Source organism: Lolium rigidum, chromosome 2, assembly GCF_022539505.1.
Source record: "Lolium rigidum isolate FL_2022 chromosome 2, APGP_CSIRO_Lrig_0.1, whole genome shotgun sequence".
In the NCBI taxonomy this organism is placed as follows: Eukaryota; Viridiplantae; Streptophyta; class Magnoliopsida; order Poales; family Poaceae; genus Lolium; species Lolium rigidum.
The window spans coordinates 21,209,072-21,224,984 of NC_061509.1; the positions used below are offsets into that span (position 1 = coordinate 21,209,072).

The window sequence follows — 15,913 nt, forward strand, 5'->3', positions numbered from 1 at the left end:
TTGGTAGTCTAGAAGATTTTGTTCTTTTCCTTGAACTTGTGGGCATTTTTCAGCACCATGTTGGTAGCAGAACGTCCCTCGGTTTCACCAGTCTGTCTCTCTTTTGCCCTCGCTTTCTCTTCAACATCCAGATAGCCAATGATATTCTCAACTATGCCTCTGATGTTTCACAGAAGTGGTAAAGTTCCTCCATGATGGGATAATCTTAGAGACAATGCATCCCGCGACAAACTTGTTCGGTAGCACACACTTGAGGAACTCGAGCTCCTTTGCCATGATCTGCAGCTCTCGAGCATGTTCCACTACAAATCGGTTCTCAACTATGTAGTTGTTAAACTGCTCCACAGTATACAATTCACCTCCGACATCGACATCACCAAAATTAGCGTCAAATGAATCCCACAGTTCCTTCCTATCTCGAATGTGCAGATAAGCATCAACTAACTTGTCTCCAAACACACTTAGAACGGCACCCACAAAGAGTACGGTGGCCTTCCTGAACGCTTTATCCTTGTCGGGAGAAAGCGTACATCTAGGAGTACCAAGTGAAACCTAGCGCATGCCCATAGTAGTGAGCTACAAGATTGTTTTAGTCTGCTAACTCTTAAAATAAGAACTCATAAACGGGCTCAATTTGCGCGCAGCGGCAAAACCGTAAATCGCCTAATCACATAATTTTTTTGAATTGTTAGATTATTAATATGGAATAAGTAGCATTGCAAGGTAAGAGAGGATGAACACATACATCGCGACCAAAAAGATCGATCTACCAGCACCATGACCGATGTCACTCATGGTGTTGCCGAAAACGCCGGATTTATCGAGGAAGAAGATGAATCAAGAAGAATACAAGCAACAACGAGCAGTTACGCCAAGAAACGGCCCCACGAACATTATCGCCATCTCCTTGTGCATGATCTTGATGGGGTGTTTCGGACCACTGAGCCACGCCCCCACACAGCCCAGATCAAACCACGGCGCACGCACGGCCACCTTCCCCGTATATGGAGAGCACGGCCAGCCACGCTCCGCGCCCCCTCTGACCGTCGAGTCTAGTCAGAGCAGGACCAATGACAGAACCAACCCCCGACCAAGCATAGTAGACATGAAGGCCGCCCGAGTAAACGAGGTTCCACCAGTAGTTAACGAATAAGCTCTGGCAACCACTTTCTTTTCAACTGGTTGACATACAAAGTGGCGAGCAGTAAACATTCTCCAAGGAACAAAAATGAGCTAGTTGAATGTCCAGCTGACTCGGTACTACTAGTGTTATTTCTGTTACCCAAATACATGATTAGTCCAAACTTCGTCGATCGATCATAGCAGAATCGGATCAGGCTGGTACTTGAATTCAGGCAAATCCGGGTTCCTGCAGCAAACGAAAAAAGAAGAAGCAACTAATCAGTCCGTGCACTAGCGAAACTAATCCTCCGCTGGCTAAGGATTCATATCTAACATTCGAAATAGAGATACTATCAGAAAATGACATCGAAATTAATGGTACATACTTTTGCCTGACTCCAAGGATACCGGTGCCCAGCTTCATGGGTATGCCCATGATGATGCACTCGCTGACACCCTTGATCTCGTCCTCGCGACCGGCGCACGAGCCGTTGAACAGGTGTTCCGCGGTCTTCTCAAACGATGCCATCATCAGCACGCTGCTATTCATCTTTGCAATGCCGTCTCTCGTTATGCCCAGAACCATGCCCTGCACCAACACCACACAGCATATGTAGGACATTTCTTTAGCATGCGAAACAGACCCGTGTTGGAGGGTTAGGATAAAATTAGTGGTGATCATTGTAAAACATCTCTATATAGCTAGCTCCTGGTAGCTACTAACCTTGTATGTCATCAGATCCGCCAGAAGCATCATATGTCTCCGATCAATCATCATGTTATTACTTTCAAATGTGTACTGAATCTCGTCGATGATCGACCTCCTTGCGGCTTCAATCCCAAGCGTTTTGTGAACTTCCATGATGTGATTGCTTTTTGTTCTCTCAGCATTAACTCCTGGCGTGCCCAAGACTTTTAACAGGTTTGTTCTGCAATGTAAATTTTATATGATTAACACATTGTATGTATCATCTCAGACAAACAAGTTCCTGAAGTAATTTCATGTATGAAGGTGACTAAATAGGATCTCTTACCCTTCAACCAACAAGTTGTATCTCTCTAAAGTCCCATCACGTCGCAGAACAGGGTTCACGACAGCTCTTTCAACAGTTGGAATCCCCTGAATCAGTCAGCACAAAAGGTCAGCAATATCATCATAACGGCAGTAAAGAAACTCACCACTGCATATTCCAGTTACCTTCACAATCACTTTTGGAAGCATCGATTTGAGATTGTGCAGCTCAAACTGAAGTTTGGACTTATCTGTTCCAGTTGGATATATTCTCAACTTGGCTTCATCGATGACACGAACATGCTGTAATTATGATGCATCATAAATATAACAATTGCAGAGAAAATGTTGGGCATATCACACAACCATAGGGCTTTGTTCATACCTCAGATTTTAACTTTGCTTTTGGATGATTTAATATTGACAGTTGCACAGAATCAGAAGAGATTCCCATGTACCCCTGAGCTTCTATGCGCTGCATATCGAGTTTAACAACCAAACATGGCTGGCTTGATTTCAAGACAATCTTTATGGCTGCTGCTACCTGTTCAACATAGCAAGGCTTCCCGTCAAGTTGAGTGCCTCCTTACAAAATTTATCTATTATGCACCGGACATATAGCATTCACAGAGCTTTTTTTTTTTTCGTTTTGATGATCATGCAAAAAAAAGATACAGGACTACAAAAATTAAGAGAAAGAAAAATCACTGAATGATCTCAACATCAACCCAACATATGTGACCATGGCCTCAACTTCACACATAATAATGCAAGATTTGGTATTAACCTACCAGGTTGTTAACATTATTTCTACATAGCTCAGTAAAACCGTATTTGCTATTTTCTTGTCATAACGACAGACAAACACGAAATATAAGATTTTTTTCATCCATAGCAAAGATTTGTGATATGCAAGTACGAGAATGTCATATGACCAATCTTTGCAACTACGAATGCACTAGATTCATGCTAACAAACCCATAGCGAAGTGCAAGCAGACAAACTTCCTTCAGGTGCATATATACAAATTCGAAAGAACATAATGATATGACAAAACTTACCTCGCCCAGCACTACTTTCTCAATATAACATTTCACCTTCACTGCAAATGACTCATCTCGCTCAGACAAAAGTTCTGTAGTGATAATTGGTGTGCTTATCTTTTTAACAGCATTGATGATTTCCCTGATGCGGGGAACTCCAAGAGTGACATCTTTTTTGGTCTTCGTTAAGGTAACAAATCTAGTAAACTAAACATTGTATGTTTATATTTCTGCATTTTGTATGCCATAGAGCCCTGCCCCTTCATAAACTTCTTTGCACAGATTCATCAGATACTAAATCATAAGAGTAGCCCTCTAAATGGTAAGTTTCAGAAAGAAAGTTAAGGGTAACATGCCAAAATAGGATTCCGTTTTCCTTAAATAAACAGCAAAGAAAGGATACTCATGCTAGCTACTCCTGCAAAATGGAAGGTTTTCAATGTCATTTGAGTCCCCGGCTCTCCAATACTCTGTGCCCCAATCACCCCAATTGATGCTCCTGCTTCGATTGTTTTTGAGTGGTAACGAGATAAACAAGTATCCAAAAATACCTGTGCACCAAAAAGGATAAGAAAGCATATAGCAGAACCACACTAATAAAACACACAAATAAAAACAATCATTGTAGCAGACCTAAAACTACAGCCTTAACTGTGTGTACTGTGTACAATCAAGCACTAACTTTCTGTCCCACAAAAGTGGTGGTTTCATCTTACAGAAGTACTTTGGCAAATCAGTGATGATTTTTTTAATGGTAAGTCAGTGATGATTTAATACATGCAAATATGATACAGACCTGCAGTTGTTTCGCAGATATGCCAGAAATATCAGCAGCAATGCCTTCTTCAATGCTGGAGTTCCTCCTTCCCACACGATTTTCATCTAGTTGAAGTGCTCTCCTTGTGCTTCTAACCATTTTGATACGACCCTCAAGAAATTTTGCTAACATTTCCTTGAAACTATCGCTACAGCCACCAGATGCGGTGTCTTCTTCAGCGAGCTTATCATTTAGCATTTGCAAGATTACCTCTGGAGATAACGTGTCATGTCCCCTTTGGGGGCATGTGGCCTACAAAGTTATACCGTCACTGGTCAATGCTCGGAGCACAAGGAACACTTCCCTTCATCAATCTAAGTAAATATTCATATATTAAAACTAACCATGACTTTCATAAGCAATTGATCCAAATTTAACGGACGGCCACCTTTGCCTTCCATCTTTACAGGATCCATGCCATCATCTCCATAGATAAACTGAACTATACCACCACTAGCATTACGAACTGTCTTATCATAGCAAACTGAGAGATCTTCCAGACCCTTAGTTAATCTACGGGACATATATCCAGTTTCTGCTGTTTTGACCTATAATTACAAGTTCAAAGGAAAGGAAGAAAACAGATATCAGATACACTCTAAAACAATGTTAAATGAGGAAAAAATATTCAAAGTTATCCAGTAGGCATATGGAGTCAACTGGCAGTGGGAAAATGTGCAAGAGCTCTGTTTGCCTCTGCCATTCTATAAGTCGCTTCCTTTCTGCATATGGCACCCCCCACTCCCTTTGGCAGCATCTACTAATTCGGAACTTAATTCGAAAGCCATATTTCGACCCGGACGTTTTTGGGATGCTTCCAATAACCAACGAATGGCAAGTGCTCTTCCTTGTTTAGATCCTATTTCAATCAGAACTTTCTGCGTCGATCCTTTTTTATTGCGTCTTGTTTTTTCTCCTATATTGGGAGTTACTCTATGTATTGCTTGACGTAAAACCAATAGTGGATTTGTTTGTCTTTTGTTGAATATTTTTCACGGCTCGATAGAGAATTTGATAAGCCAATGATTTTTTTCCCGTTAGTATGAAATAAGACATGTCTTAGGGTATCCATGAATAGGCCCCTGAAGTTGGTATAGTATCAATAGTTTCACATTGTTAGTCTATAGTAGCTATGGAAAGGATGTTCTTTCAGCAGGTTGCCAGGGAGTGCATCACCAACATGGAAGGCAATATCAAAAGAAATGGATGTCTAAGTGGATTGTACTAGCCCTTTCCATCAGTTCGAACTTTTTGTTGTGTTGGCTAGTGCATGAAGCTTGACATGGTATTGGAGGCCAGGCTTTCACAATTTATCCTAAAATTGTTGTTGTCTCCCTCTTTGTCCGTGTATATGCCCATTCATATGTGTGCTCTTCTTCTATTCACCCGTGTTGACTCTCTCTTCTCCCGTCACACGTGAGAGGGGGTGTTGTGAACTGTATAAATGGATTGTACTAGCCCTTTCCATTAGTTTGGAATTTTGGTTGTGTTGGCTAGTGCACGAAGGTTGACATTATAAAGCAAGGACTGATGCGAAGGAGTGGTGATGGTCGTACATCGGAGATTTAGCATGACAAAATTGATTAATGAAACTAGATCACCCAAACCAATGGGGAGGCGGTGAGACAAGCCAGTGTTGTCTATGTCTGATTTACTGGAGGAAGATAAAGGTAATTGGAATGAAGAACTAATCAGGAAGGTTTTTCTTACCCCTGATGTAGATGCTATTTTAAGCATACCTAGACCAAGAACGATTTCTGGTCTTGGGGCTGGGAGAACAGAGGTGTGTTTGCAGTCAAATCGGCCTATAGAGAGCTGACGAGAAGAAGGAAACCTCAGGCCGATATCGGTGACTCTGGAAACTGAAAGTCCAACCAAAAATTAGGATTTTTTGGTGGAGAATGCTGAAGGGCTTTTTCCAATCTTTTATGAACTAAAATGCACGCATATAATGGACAGGAGTGTTTGTCCTATGTGTTACCATGATGAGGAGGATTTATTCCATGCACTCACAAATGTGAACATGCGAAACTTTTCTAGAACGCATCCCTGGATTTTTTTGATGTTAAATTACCGAAGGACATGGAGTGGAGATCTGTTGGACCATCAGTTTGTTAAACAAAGGGACACAGCTGTGCTGGTCTCGGTTATGTGGGCGATATGGAGTAGCAGAAATAAATATGCACATGAGGAAATTAAATATGAAACAGTGAAATCCAATGAAATTGTGGAAGAGCTCATTAGAGCATTGGAAGTAACGTCGATTGAAAGTGTGATCCAGAAGGAGAATTCTATATGGTGCCCTCCTGGTCCTGGAGTTCTGAAGTTCAACACGGATGGGTCAATTGATTTGGCACGTGGTGTTGCTGGAGCAGGCATTGTAGTGCGAAATCATGAGAGAGATTTTGTGGCTGCTGTTTGTAGAAGGTATAAGCATATCGAGGATCCTTTTACCATTGAGCTAATAGCATGCAGAAATGCTATGCTGATGGCAGTCCAAAAGAATTACCCGAGGGTGTTAGTTGAAACGGACTGTCAAGGAATGGTGGAGATGTGGAAGAAGAGAAATGACAGAGGACTGTCTGGTGTGCATCTAATCAGAGAGATGCAATTGTATGAAGGTTCGTTCCAGGAGTTCGAGCTGGTATTCGCAAGGATAGGATCGAATAAAGCTACGAATTTATGTGCGAAAGAAGCTCTCAAGTTAGTCTTTAGTTTCAGACTTTGACTTTATTCCTAGTTTTCTGAGTGCTATTGTAACTTCATAACTTATATCTTCTATGTAATTAAGATTGTGGAGATGGTTAAAAAACAGTCTACAGTAGCTACGAAGTACTACATAGTTGGTAGGTTTGCTGCAGATACAGAAGAACAAGTGTTGATCTATGTGCTACTATAGGTGTTTGTAAATTGGTGTTTTTTCTTCGACTGTACCTTGCGCTTTGAGGGGGCTGGGTGGCTGGGATTCTCCTTCCCCTTTACAGAGATAATAATAACTAATATGGCAGTATGCTAAACGGTTGTCTGAACTTGTTTAACTTTTTTTTCGAGAAAACGCAAAGGAATCTTTGCGCTTCATTTCATTGAATAGATAGAGTTTGTTACACACCTCCTAAGAGGTATTACGAAGTTTGTTTGTTAGGGTTTAGGGTTTATTTAACTTGCACACGCTAAGCTGCTAGGCTGACCTAATTAAGTTATATAACAGTCATGGAGGAAAATGATGGTAAGAAACACCCATTGATTGAACTGGGTGCACTGCAAAGTTTTTCTTTTAAAAAAGCATCCATAACAAAAGAAGCATAGCACAAGAAGCAATCTTTTATGCTGAGAAATATACTTGCAAAGTTTTTCTTTTAAAAAAGCATCCATAACAAAAGAAGCATAGCACAAGAAGCAATCTCTTTGCTGAGAAATATATTAATTTCAACACATGCAAGTATGCAACCAATAGATGGGTCTAAATTTAGACATACCGCTGTGTCAACAAGACCTTCTCGTCCACCCATTGTATGGAAGAAAAACTCGGTAGCAGTCAAACCGGAATAGAATGAATTAGCAACAAAACCTTTCGCCTGCAAACGGAAGACAAAAAAATAACTTGCCTAATGAGAACATAAATTTCTTTTATTGGAACAGAATTAGCAACAGTCAACACTAGAAAAGGTTGCTGAAATGAGGAAAACATATTTCTTAGCCATGTTCTTACTGCAGGGGTCTTTGAATTAATAGGAAAGTGGGGAAGTGTTCGGTCTATAAAACCATCCGGGGCACGCCGTCCTCCAACTGATTGTTGGCCAACACAGACAACCATCTGACTGATATTGATTGGAGAACCTTTAGATCCACACTGAGACATAATCAATGGGCTGTTTCTCCAATGAAGCGTACTCATACAATCCTGAAAATAAGTTCCAACTCAAGTCATAAAATACACAAGGTCGGTGAAGGCAAACCGGGCATATTTGGTTAGTCACTGGATATGCATAAACCAGTTCTTTCACTGAAGTGTATCGGGGTATGTGATGTCCCCGGTTCCTAGTTGATGGAGGGTTTCGTGTTTTTAGGGCACAAGGCCCTGTCGGCATGATTTTCTCCCATTGTCGGGTTTGTTAGGTGTCGTGTGGTGGCTTTCGGGTTTTCAATGTATGTTCTTTGTCAGATCTCTGTTGAATAAATCAATAAAAGGTCGTATGCATCTTTTCGATACAGAGGCCGGGGGTATTCCCTCCATTTTGAAAAAAAAGTTCTTTCACTAAATCCACACTTAAAAATTAGGCTAGTGATGAGAACATCCATGAAAGAAAAAATAGCTCAGTACCACTGAATTGTGATAATTAATCTAAAAAAAGCACCTAAAGCGTGTCATCTTGTACTACACGAAATTGGCAAAAAGGTGCTAAGTATGCAAAACCAACAAAGGACAGCGACCTAACTGAAAAACTAAAAAAGCAAGCAAAGTAAAAGAAAACAGCCTAGCTAACAAAAACAAAGAAACAGAGGAGGTTTTCACTTAAGAAATGTAACGAGGGGGGGTTTATATTTCAGCAGGTCTTCCATGTGCAAAGCTGTGATAATTTCAAAATAGTATCAAATGTGAAGACTTGAAGGCGGTCACTCAGCACTGATTGTTTTCCAAGTTCCAATTTGTTCACTATATAAACTATAAAGTAGTGCAAGAAGGATCAGATTCAGATTAGAGAAATTTCACAAGGTAATTGGTTAAGGAAATGCAATGAGCCAAGAAAACCGGTTAGAACTTCGAACTTACATCTCCAGCTGTTTCTCTTAATTTATTTAGAACCCGAGATATCTGAGCCTCCAGTGTTTGAGCTCTGTTGCAACCAGGTTGCGGTACGAGGTCACCTTTGGAATATAGGGCAATAAGCTTATGGCATTCTTCATACCCTTCATCTATTGTTATTTTCTTTTTCTGGTTTAGACTTTCTCCTGGCTGGACATCGTCCACACCAATTGAGAAACCATGATTCCCTATAAATCTTGCACTGCAGATGAAAAAGTATGTCACATGGATTAGAACAAAGCCAAGCACCTTTTTTTTGGCGGAAACAATTTAACGTACTAAATCACCAACTATAGAGCACTATGATGCAAATGGACAACTATAATTCATAGCCTACAAAACCAGAATGAGAAAAAATAATATATGAATTTGGGTAAAATGTTCACCAAGCATGGTCTCTGAAGCATCATCCACACGCCAAATGAGAAATATAAGATGTATAAATTAGTACTTCCTCTGTTCCCTTATATAAGACGTTTTGGCAAGCTTAATTGATTTGACAAAACGTCTAATAAAGGGGAAGGAATGGAGTACATATGTTAAAGGGGGTAAAGAGGACGTGCTTCCATTATCAATCCCCAGATGAGCAAGTACATAGCAGAAAATTATCGATATAGCACCAAAATACTAATAACTAAGAAAGAATAACGTGAATTGCACAAATCTTGAAACGAATCACACCTAAACTTTGCCAAACGATTCATACAGCTTGCTGCAGCGTGAGAATTATAATCTCTTATGAGAACAGAGAACATGCCCTCGTTACTCCCATTACCTGGACACAAAAGATCAAATCTGTCAAGAAATAAGAAAATAAGAAAAAACTAGGACAGGCAAACAATGCTTTTTACTTGACATGAATGATAAAAATGAAACGTTTATTATATGTGGTTTATGGAGTAATTCACAGGAGTAAACCATCTCCGAGTTATGATGTTGTATAACTAACTCCTGAAAAAGAGTGAAATATCCAAAGAATGCAGTACAATATGTTCTAGGTTCTAGATTGACATGGACATGGATACCCATAATAAAATAGATGATTGGTACAGCCATGCAATGCTTTATTTCAAACAATACATAACTTCGCATAGATCAAATAATTTCAGGGTCCCATCCTAAGCTTTCTCCAATTGCATCCTAAACTTAGCAGATTTCTCAATTTGATTTTAACGAGGCAAACGATTATAATTGCAGAAGTCAAGTTCAACTGTTCAACAAAAGTGAAGCAAGGTAAGATGGACTAATCACAGGTCACTTCTTAAGCTGCTCAGGTGGAATATGCATAGCTCATTTTGTGATACAAGGTGAAATAATACTCTTCCAGCATCAAATAAGATAATTTCATTACTCAGGAATGTAAAATACTGCAGTATTAGTATGAAAAAAGAGGGAAAAACTTATGTACAAGTAGTAAAGTCAATTGGGAAGGTGCATACAAAGCTATAGTAGTAAACTAGTAATTCTCTAATCCCAATCAATGGTTCTTGAGATGAATCATGAAATCCTAAATCAAAATAAGCTTATTTAAGATATTTTTTAGTTAAGGCCACTGCTAGTTTTCTCACCTAAAGTTTTCTTCCCAACTTGCCCACATAAGAGTTCACTGTTTCGGAAGTAGACAAAACCATCATTTGGACACATTGTCTCTTCCAAAACTGTAATCGTCTTTTTATCACGTTCTCTACGCTTCATGTAAATTTTCTCTTCAACAGTAAGATTCAAAAACACCTTTGTACATGCGTTAGGACGCACTAACACACTGAATAATTGTTTACCAGTCCAAAGCTCAATGGGCTGCAAAAAAACATGATTAATACTCAGACAGCTACAAGAACTTCGATAAGAACCAAAAAAAGGGTATTATTTCATAGAGGAAAAAATAACAATGCTGTTCCATCTGTTGTCGCTTGTTATACATCACAAAATGTATTAGCAACTCCACTAATAAAACAACAGTAAGGCCATCTCATTTCCCATATTAATATTTCACAAATATTATATCTAATTTACAATACATCTCATGTTAACTACATCAGTAAGAGCACAGATAACAGAAATTTTTACAGAAACAATTTGATATTTGCAAGGAACATTAAATCCAGGAGAAAGTGTAGCCATGAAAAAACTTGTTAAAAAATATTACCTTAATTAAGGCTGGCGTTGGGAGATCAATATTTTCCATTGAATCACCAAGATATGAACACAAGAGACTAAAGTAAGACCTGTCATAGAAGGTATCTTTCCTTGTGACTAGAAAAGAAGAGGTTAAAAAGTCTTGCGTGGAAGCAACCAGTATTTCCCCGTTCTTAGGGGTACATAAATTATTCTGAACCTGCAAAGATAAATATTTGTTACCAAAATAGTTTTAGCGCATCAAAAAGCATAATAACAATATTGAGCTTATAACAAAGAAGAGTTAGCAAGTGCTACCCCCATAAGCATAAATGCTTCAGTACGAGCTTCCTCTGTCTGTGGGACATGCAAATTCATCTCATCTCCATCAAAATCAGCATTGTAAGGGTTGCATACAGACTCATTGAATCTTAATGTTCTCCAGGGCATTATCCTTGCCTGTATTTAAATACCAAAGTAAACGAAGGTGAGACAAATGTAACATCAAGTATAGTGCCGTATGAAGGAATTTGTACCCTGTGTGACATAATTGACATTCTATGCAAGCTTGGTTGTCTGTTGAAAAGGACAATATCTCCATCTTCTAAATGTCTTTCGACTTTACAGCCATCCTTCAAATCCCGAGCACTGATCCTTCTATCACCATACTTTAAGTCCCTAAATGTAGTCCAAACAATGTATGAAAGCTGAACTTGTTAAAACGAATAAGAATTTCAAAAAAGTACAACTTACATCTTTGATCCATCAGGTTGTATTATAAAATTTGCCCCAGGATATTTAGATGGCCCATTTCGTACACATTGACGCAGCTTCTCTATGTTATGACATGAAACTCTCTCGGGATAAGTCAAGACTCGAGCCATCAAGATAGGAATGGCGACCTGAAGTTTGAATTAAATAATGGCATGAGAAATCGATTGGAAAGTGAAAAAAACAAGAACATCGATATCTATGGACAAGTACCTCTGTTATTCTCAAGTTTGGGTCAGGAGATATGACAGTCCTTCCAGTGTACTCGGTACGTTTCCCAGACAAGTTCCCACGAAATCGACCTGCCTTCCCTTTGAGTCTTTGGATAAGGCCACGATTTTGTAAATCACGATTTTTGTCTAAAGCAGGGGCTTCACTATTGATATATTCAACAACTTTAAGTTGAAGCTGTTGCCACAAATTCTTCAAAGAAATGAAGGAGAAATTGAGCTAGAGTATCTCAAAAGAAATTGCACTTCAATCATATAAAAGTACTACTAGATTGGTAACAATCACAATGCAAACCGTGCAGCATAAATACAACATCAAATTTCCCCTTAAAACATTACTTCTGAGTTATCAAATCTAATTAAAAAATGTGTAGAATAATTTATTAGTTTAAGTGTCAAAATTACAGAGCCCTTGAATTGTGATATTGACAATGCACCAGCCACCAGGCAGAAAAATGGGAAGTCATAACTCATAGTTGAAATTATTACGTCAAAATATTCAATTTGGTTAGCATAAATTCTATTTTTAAATAAGATCTTGTAGAAATCGTTATTTCCTGTACAGCATTTCTATACAGCCAGCAAATAATCTAAACTGCTTCTTGAGCAGAGCTCATCATTCAACAATAATCAGCTGTTGCATTCGACATTGCATGAACAATTAGAGACATGGTAGTTTGTAAAATGCAATAAGAAAATAGAGAACACAGAGATAGCCTTCGACAGAGGTGAAAGAGTAATGATGGTCGAGTGTCAGAAAATAAATAATGAAGAGGTCCGCGTTCTCTTACAAAGCACTTGGTGAGTGGTTCGCCCGTTTGAAGGGTCTGTTTAATGCCGGAATTTAAATTAACAATACCCTTCAATATGATCGTAATACTATCTTCATTGCTGTGAGAAGCAAGACATTAGTGGCATTACAATGGCATGTGTCTATGCTGAAACACCACATTACATAAGCTTCCAAGGAACCAAGAACAAACCTCATTCTATCAGATTTAAAAACAGAAGGACGGATAGTCACAGGTGGCACTGCGATCTCTGTAATGATAAGTTTCTCAGGCCTATCACCAAGGTTTAGCAATTCACAGTCCTGCATAAGGTTGAAGTATAAGAAAACCAGTCAGATATACCTATATATGTCTGATAAAATTGCGGTACTCTACCGAAAGTCAAGTAACGAATACTCCCAACAGAAGACATGTACGTACCTCGTCAGTGATTCTTTTGAAAAGAGAGAGAACTGTCTGAGGGTCTAACAGGTGAACCATAGGAAAGGATAGTTTTTCTTTCTTGTGTGATAACGCAGACCGGAGTTCTTCTGCACTTGGATCCAACGTTTTGCTGCAGTCATGAACAATTGTCAAGCCTCCTCCCTTGGGCCCCTTCTTTGCTACACCTGTACATTCAACCCAAACAGCAGGCTAAGTTCTAAGTTCTAAGAGCAGCCAAGCCAGGTGTCCATCGATTGCTAGGCAGCAGTGGCGTAGCCACATAGGAAGCTGTGTGGTCAATTGACCACACAGGTTTTTGCCAAATCCTTTGTATATGTTGCTATAGATTATACAAAAAAAATTAAAATAAATAAAAATACATGTGTTTGACATCACATATTTAAAATGACAACACAGACTTTAATTTCTGGCTCCGCCACTGCTAGGCAGTATTCCAATAGTGGTGAGGAAGAGGAACATGAGGAAAGAGCATCAGAAATAAGCTTGCCATTCATGAATCCACAATAGGGGCAACGGCACGGCCTGCATTTGTCCCTCACTTCCCTGGCGATAGTGCTTTTGTGCAGGTCCTCTGCTCTAGGATTCCTCATCCTCTTCAGAAACCCTAGGCGTTCTTTATCCGCGAGAAGGACCCTGCTGCAGCGCTGCAGAGTCATCGGCATTGCTGCCCAGTTAGGATAGGGCCGGCTGGATCACCCCAAGGAAATGAAAAAGTTATAACATGATGAGATATAGTATAAGGTAGAAAATGCATTACCTTGCAGATGCATTTGAGCATGTTCACAATGTTGTTGAAGAAGCCGACGTTGAAGACCGGGAGCGCGAGCTTGATGTAGCCGAAATGGCCCGGGCACTCGGCATAGGAGCCGTAGCAGGTAGTGCACTCCCCGAACTTGTTTGCGGCTCCCTGAAAAAGAAAGACTCCTATTGATCTCCGGGCAACAAACTTTGGTGAAATTAATGTGGTAACAAGAGCTATCCCGGCCCTGTAATCACACACAGCTATAGGTTGCATATACTATCACACCTACATTGCACAGAAACGCCCATACACAAAGTGGCAGACACTTGATTAACAGTCGAATCGCTGAGGCAAATGCTGATACTAATGAACAAGCCCGTTCCCGGGGGGAAGGGCATAAATCGTGTGAAATATCATACAAGAATCACGCCCTATAATCACAAGTGTACCGTATATGCATGGCACGAATCGATCAGTAACACGCCTACACAATACTGCATAGAGTCTATCACAGAAAGTTTCACGATATATAGCACTGCTCAGTTGGCTGAGGAAAATTACACACCAACGGTGTCATTCCATTCACCACAGGACTCAAAATCTGGTAGCTCAAATTGCCGAGGCAAATGCTGGATTCGCGAGAGGAGGGAGAGAGGCCGACGCCACACATACCATGCGCGTGTCGAGCAGGCCGCCGGGGACGGGCTTCCTGGTGACGTCGTAGGCCCTGTTGTTCCAGACCTGCGCCTCCGCGGAGCTGCGGACCTCGTTGCCGGACAAGGTGCTGAACCGGATGCTCTTTCTGCCAGGCGCGAACCCCAAAACGAACGAGCAGATCATCAGCACGAGATCGAGAGCGCAGCACGCACGTCGGCGAAATTGGAGCTAGCGGGCAGAAGCATAATACGTACATCCTGCGGGCGCCGGCGTCGTCGACGTACGGCTCCTTGGTGCACCGCAGCTTCTGCTCCTCCACCTGCCACCGCGCCGTCGCCGTCATCGTCGGTCCGATCTGGGTCTCGTTGGACTGCGTTGGGTGCCGCCGACGGGAGAGGTGGGGAGGGAGGCGGGGCGGGTGGTGGCGACGGCGCTGGCTTGCGGGCGAGTTTAAATAGGCAGGGAAATTTTTCGGCTAAGGGTTATATTGATTCCTGCCTAGGGTTTGATCAGTGGTGGGCCTTGGCCTGGTGGTCAGAGAGGGGAAATTCAGGCAGAGATAGGCCGATCCTGTGTTCGACTCTCCGTTTTGCTCTTTTTTCCGTGGCTTTTTGTGAGTGTTTTTTTCTTTTCTTCCTCCCTACACTTAACTATATATTGAGAGTTTCAGAAAGATTGAGAGCATAGCATTTTTGGGAGACGGGGGAACAAGAGCAATAGCGATGAGGCTATTTTTCCCAGCTCGATGTGGTGCCTGTATCACAACAAGGATGGAAAAGCAGCGTGCTAGCTATGGTGGACTACCTCACTCCCGGTTGAGGCCCAAAGTGGTCTCAGGGCCACTTCTTTTGGGCTTATGGTTATGAAGAAGCCAGTTTATGGAGGTGGCGTTTTGGCTCATAGGAGCAAGCATTTGCTCCTATTATGTGAGTGTTTTTGTGAGTGTTTTTTTCTTTTCTTCCTCCCTACACTTAACTATATATTGAGAGTTTCAGAAAGATTGAGAGCATAGCATTTTTGGAAGACGGGGGAACAAGAGCAATAGCGATGAGGCTATTTTTCCCAGCTCGATGTGGTGCCTCGTATCACAACAAGGATGGAAAAGCAGCGTGCTAGCTATGGTGGACTACCTCACTCCCGGTTGAGGCCCAAAGTGGTCTCAGGGCCACTTCTTTTGGGCTTATGGTTATGAAGAAGCCAGTTTATGGAGGTGGCGTTTTGGCTCATAGGAGCAAGCATTTGCTCCTATTATACAAAATAATTAAAAAACAATTTTAAAAATGTCAAAAAATTCTGACATAACTTTTTGTTGTACATCGTGACATTCTATGTTAGTGCACAAGTTTTCATGGAGAAACAACATTT

At 40.7% G+C, this 15,913-nt stretch overlaps 1 protein-coding gene across 1 annotated transcript; it reads right to left on the reverse strand.

The window, feature by feature from the left end:
• Positions 1-1,237: 1,237 nt before the first annotated feature.
• LOC124689324 (DNA-directed RNA polymerase III subunit 1-like) lies at positions 1,238-14,891 on the reverse strand. The gene is made up of 27 exons (XM_047222873.1): positions 14,803-14,891; positions 14,564-14,693; positions 13,907-14,056; positions 13,637-13,793; positions 13,126-13,313; positions 12,898-13,007; positions 12,706-12,805; positions 11,898-12,107; positions 11,667-11,815; positions 11,450-11,591; positions 11,232-11,372; positions 10,945-11,133; positions 10,367-10,595; positions 9,480-9,573; positions 8,766-9,000; positions 7,704-7,895; positions 7,471-7,569; positions 4,339-4,542; positions 3,974-4,246; positions 3,581-3,728; positions 3,196-3,347; positions 2,520-2,678; positions 2,321-2,437; positions 2,157-2,242; positions 1,847-2,051; positions 1,509-1,711; positions 1,238-1,369 (listed from the first exon to the last, which is right to left on the reverse strand). The coding sequence occupies exons 1-27, from the start codon at positions 14,889-14,891 to the stop codon at positions 1,318-1,320; spliced, it is 4,203 nt and encodes a 1,400-aa protein (XP_047078829.1). The 3' UTR covers positions 1,238-1,317.
• Between the last annotated feature and the right edge of the window lie 1,022 nt (positions 14,892-15,913).

Coding starts and splice junctions, on each gene's coding strand:
- LOC124689324 (XM_047222873.1), bottom strand. CDS start 14,891: ATGACGGCGACGGCGCGGTGGCAGGTGGAGGAGCAGAAGCTGCGGTGC. Junction 13,008..13,125: donor TCAAAAGAATCACTGACGAG/GTACGTACATGT, acceptor AACCTTATGCAG/GACTGTGAATTGCTAAACCT. Junction 9,001..9,479: donor AATCGTTTGGCAAAGTTTAG/GTGTGATTCGTT, acceptor TTTCATCTGCAG/TGCAAGATTTATAGGGAATC.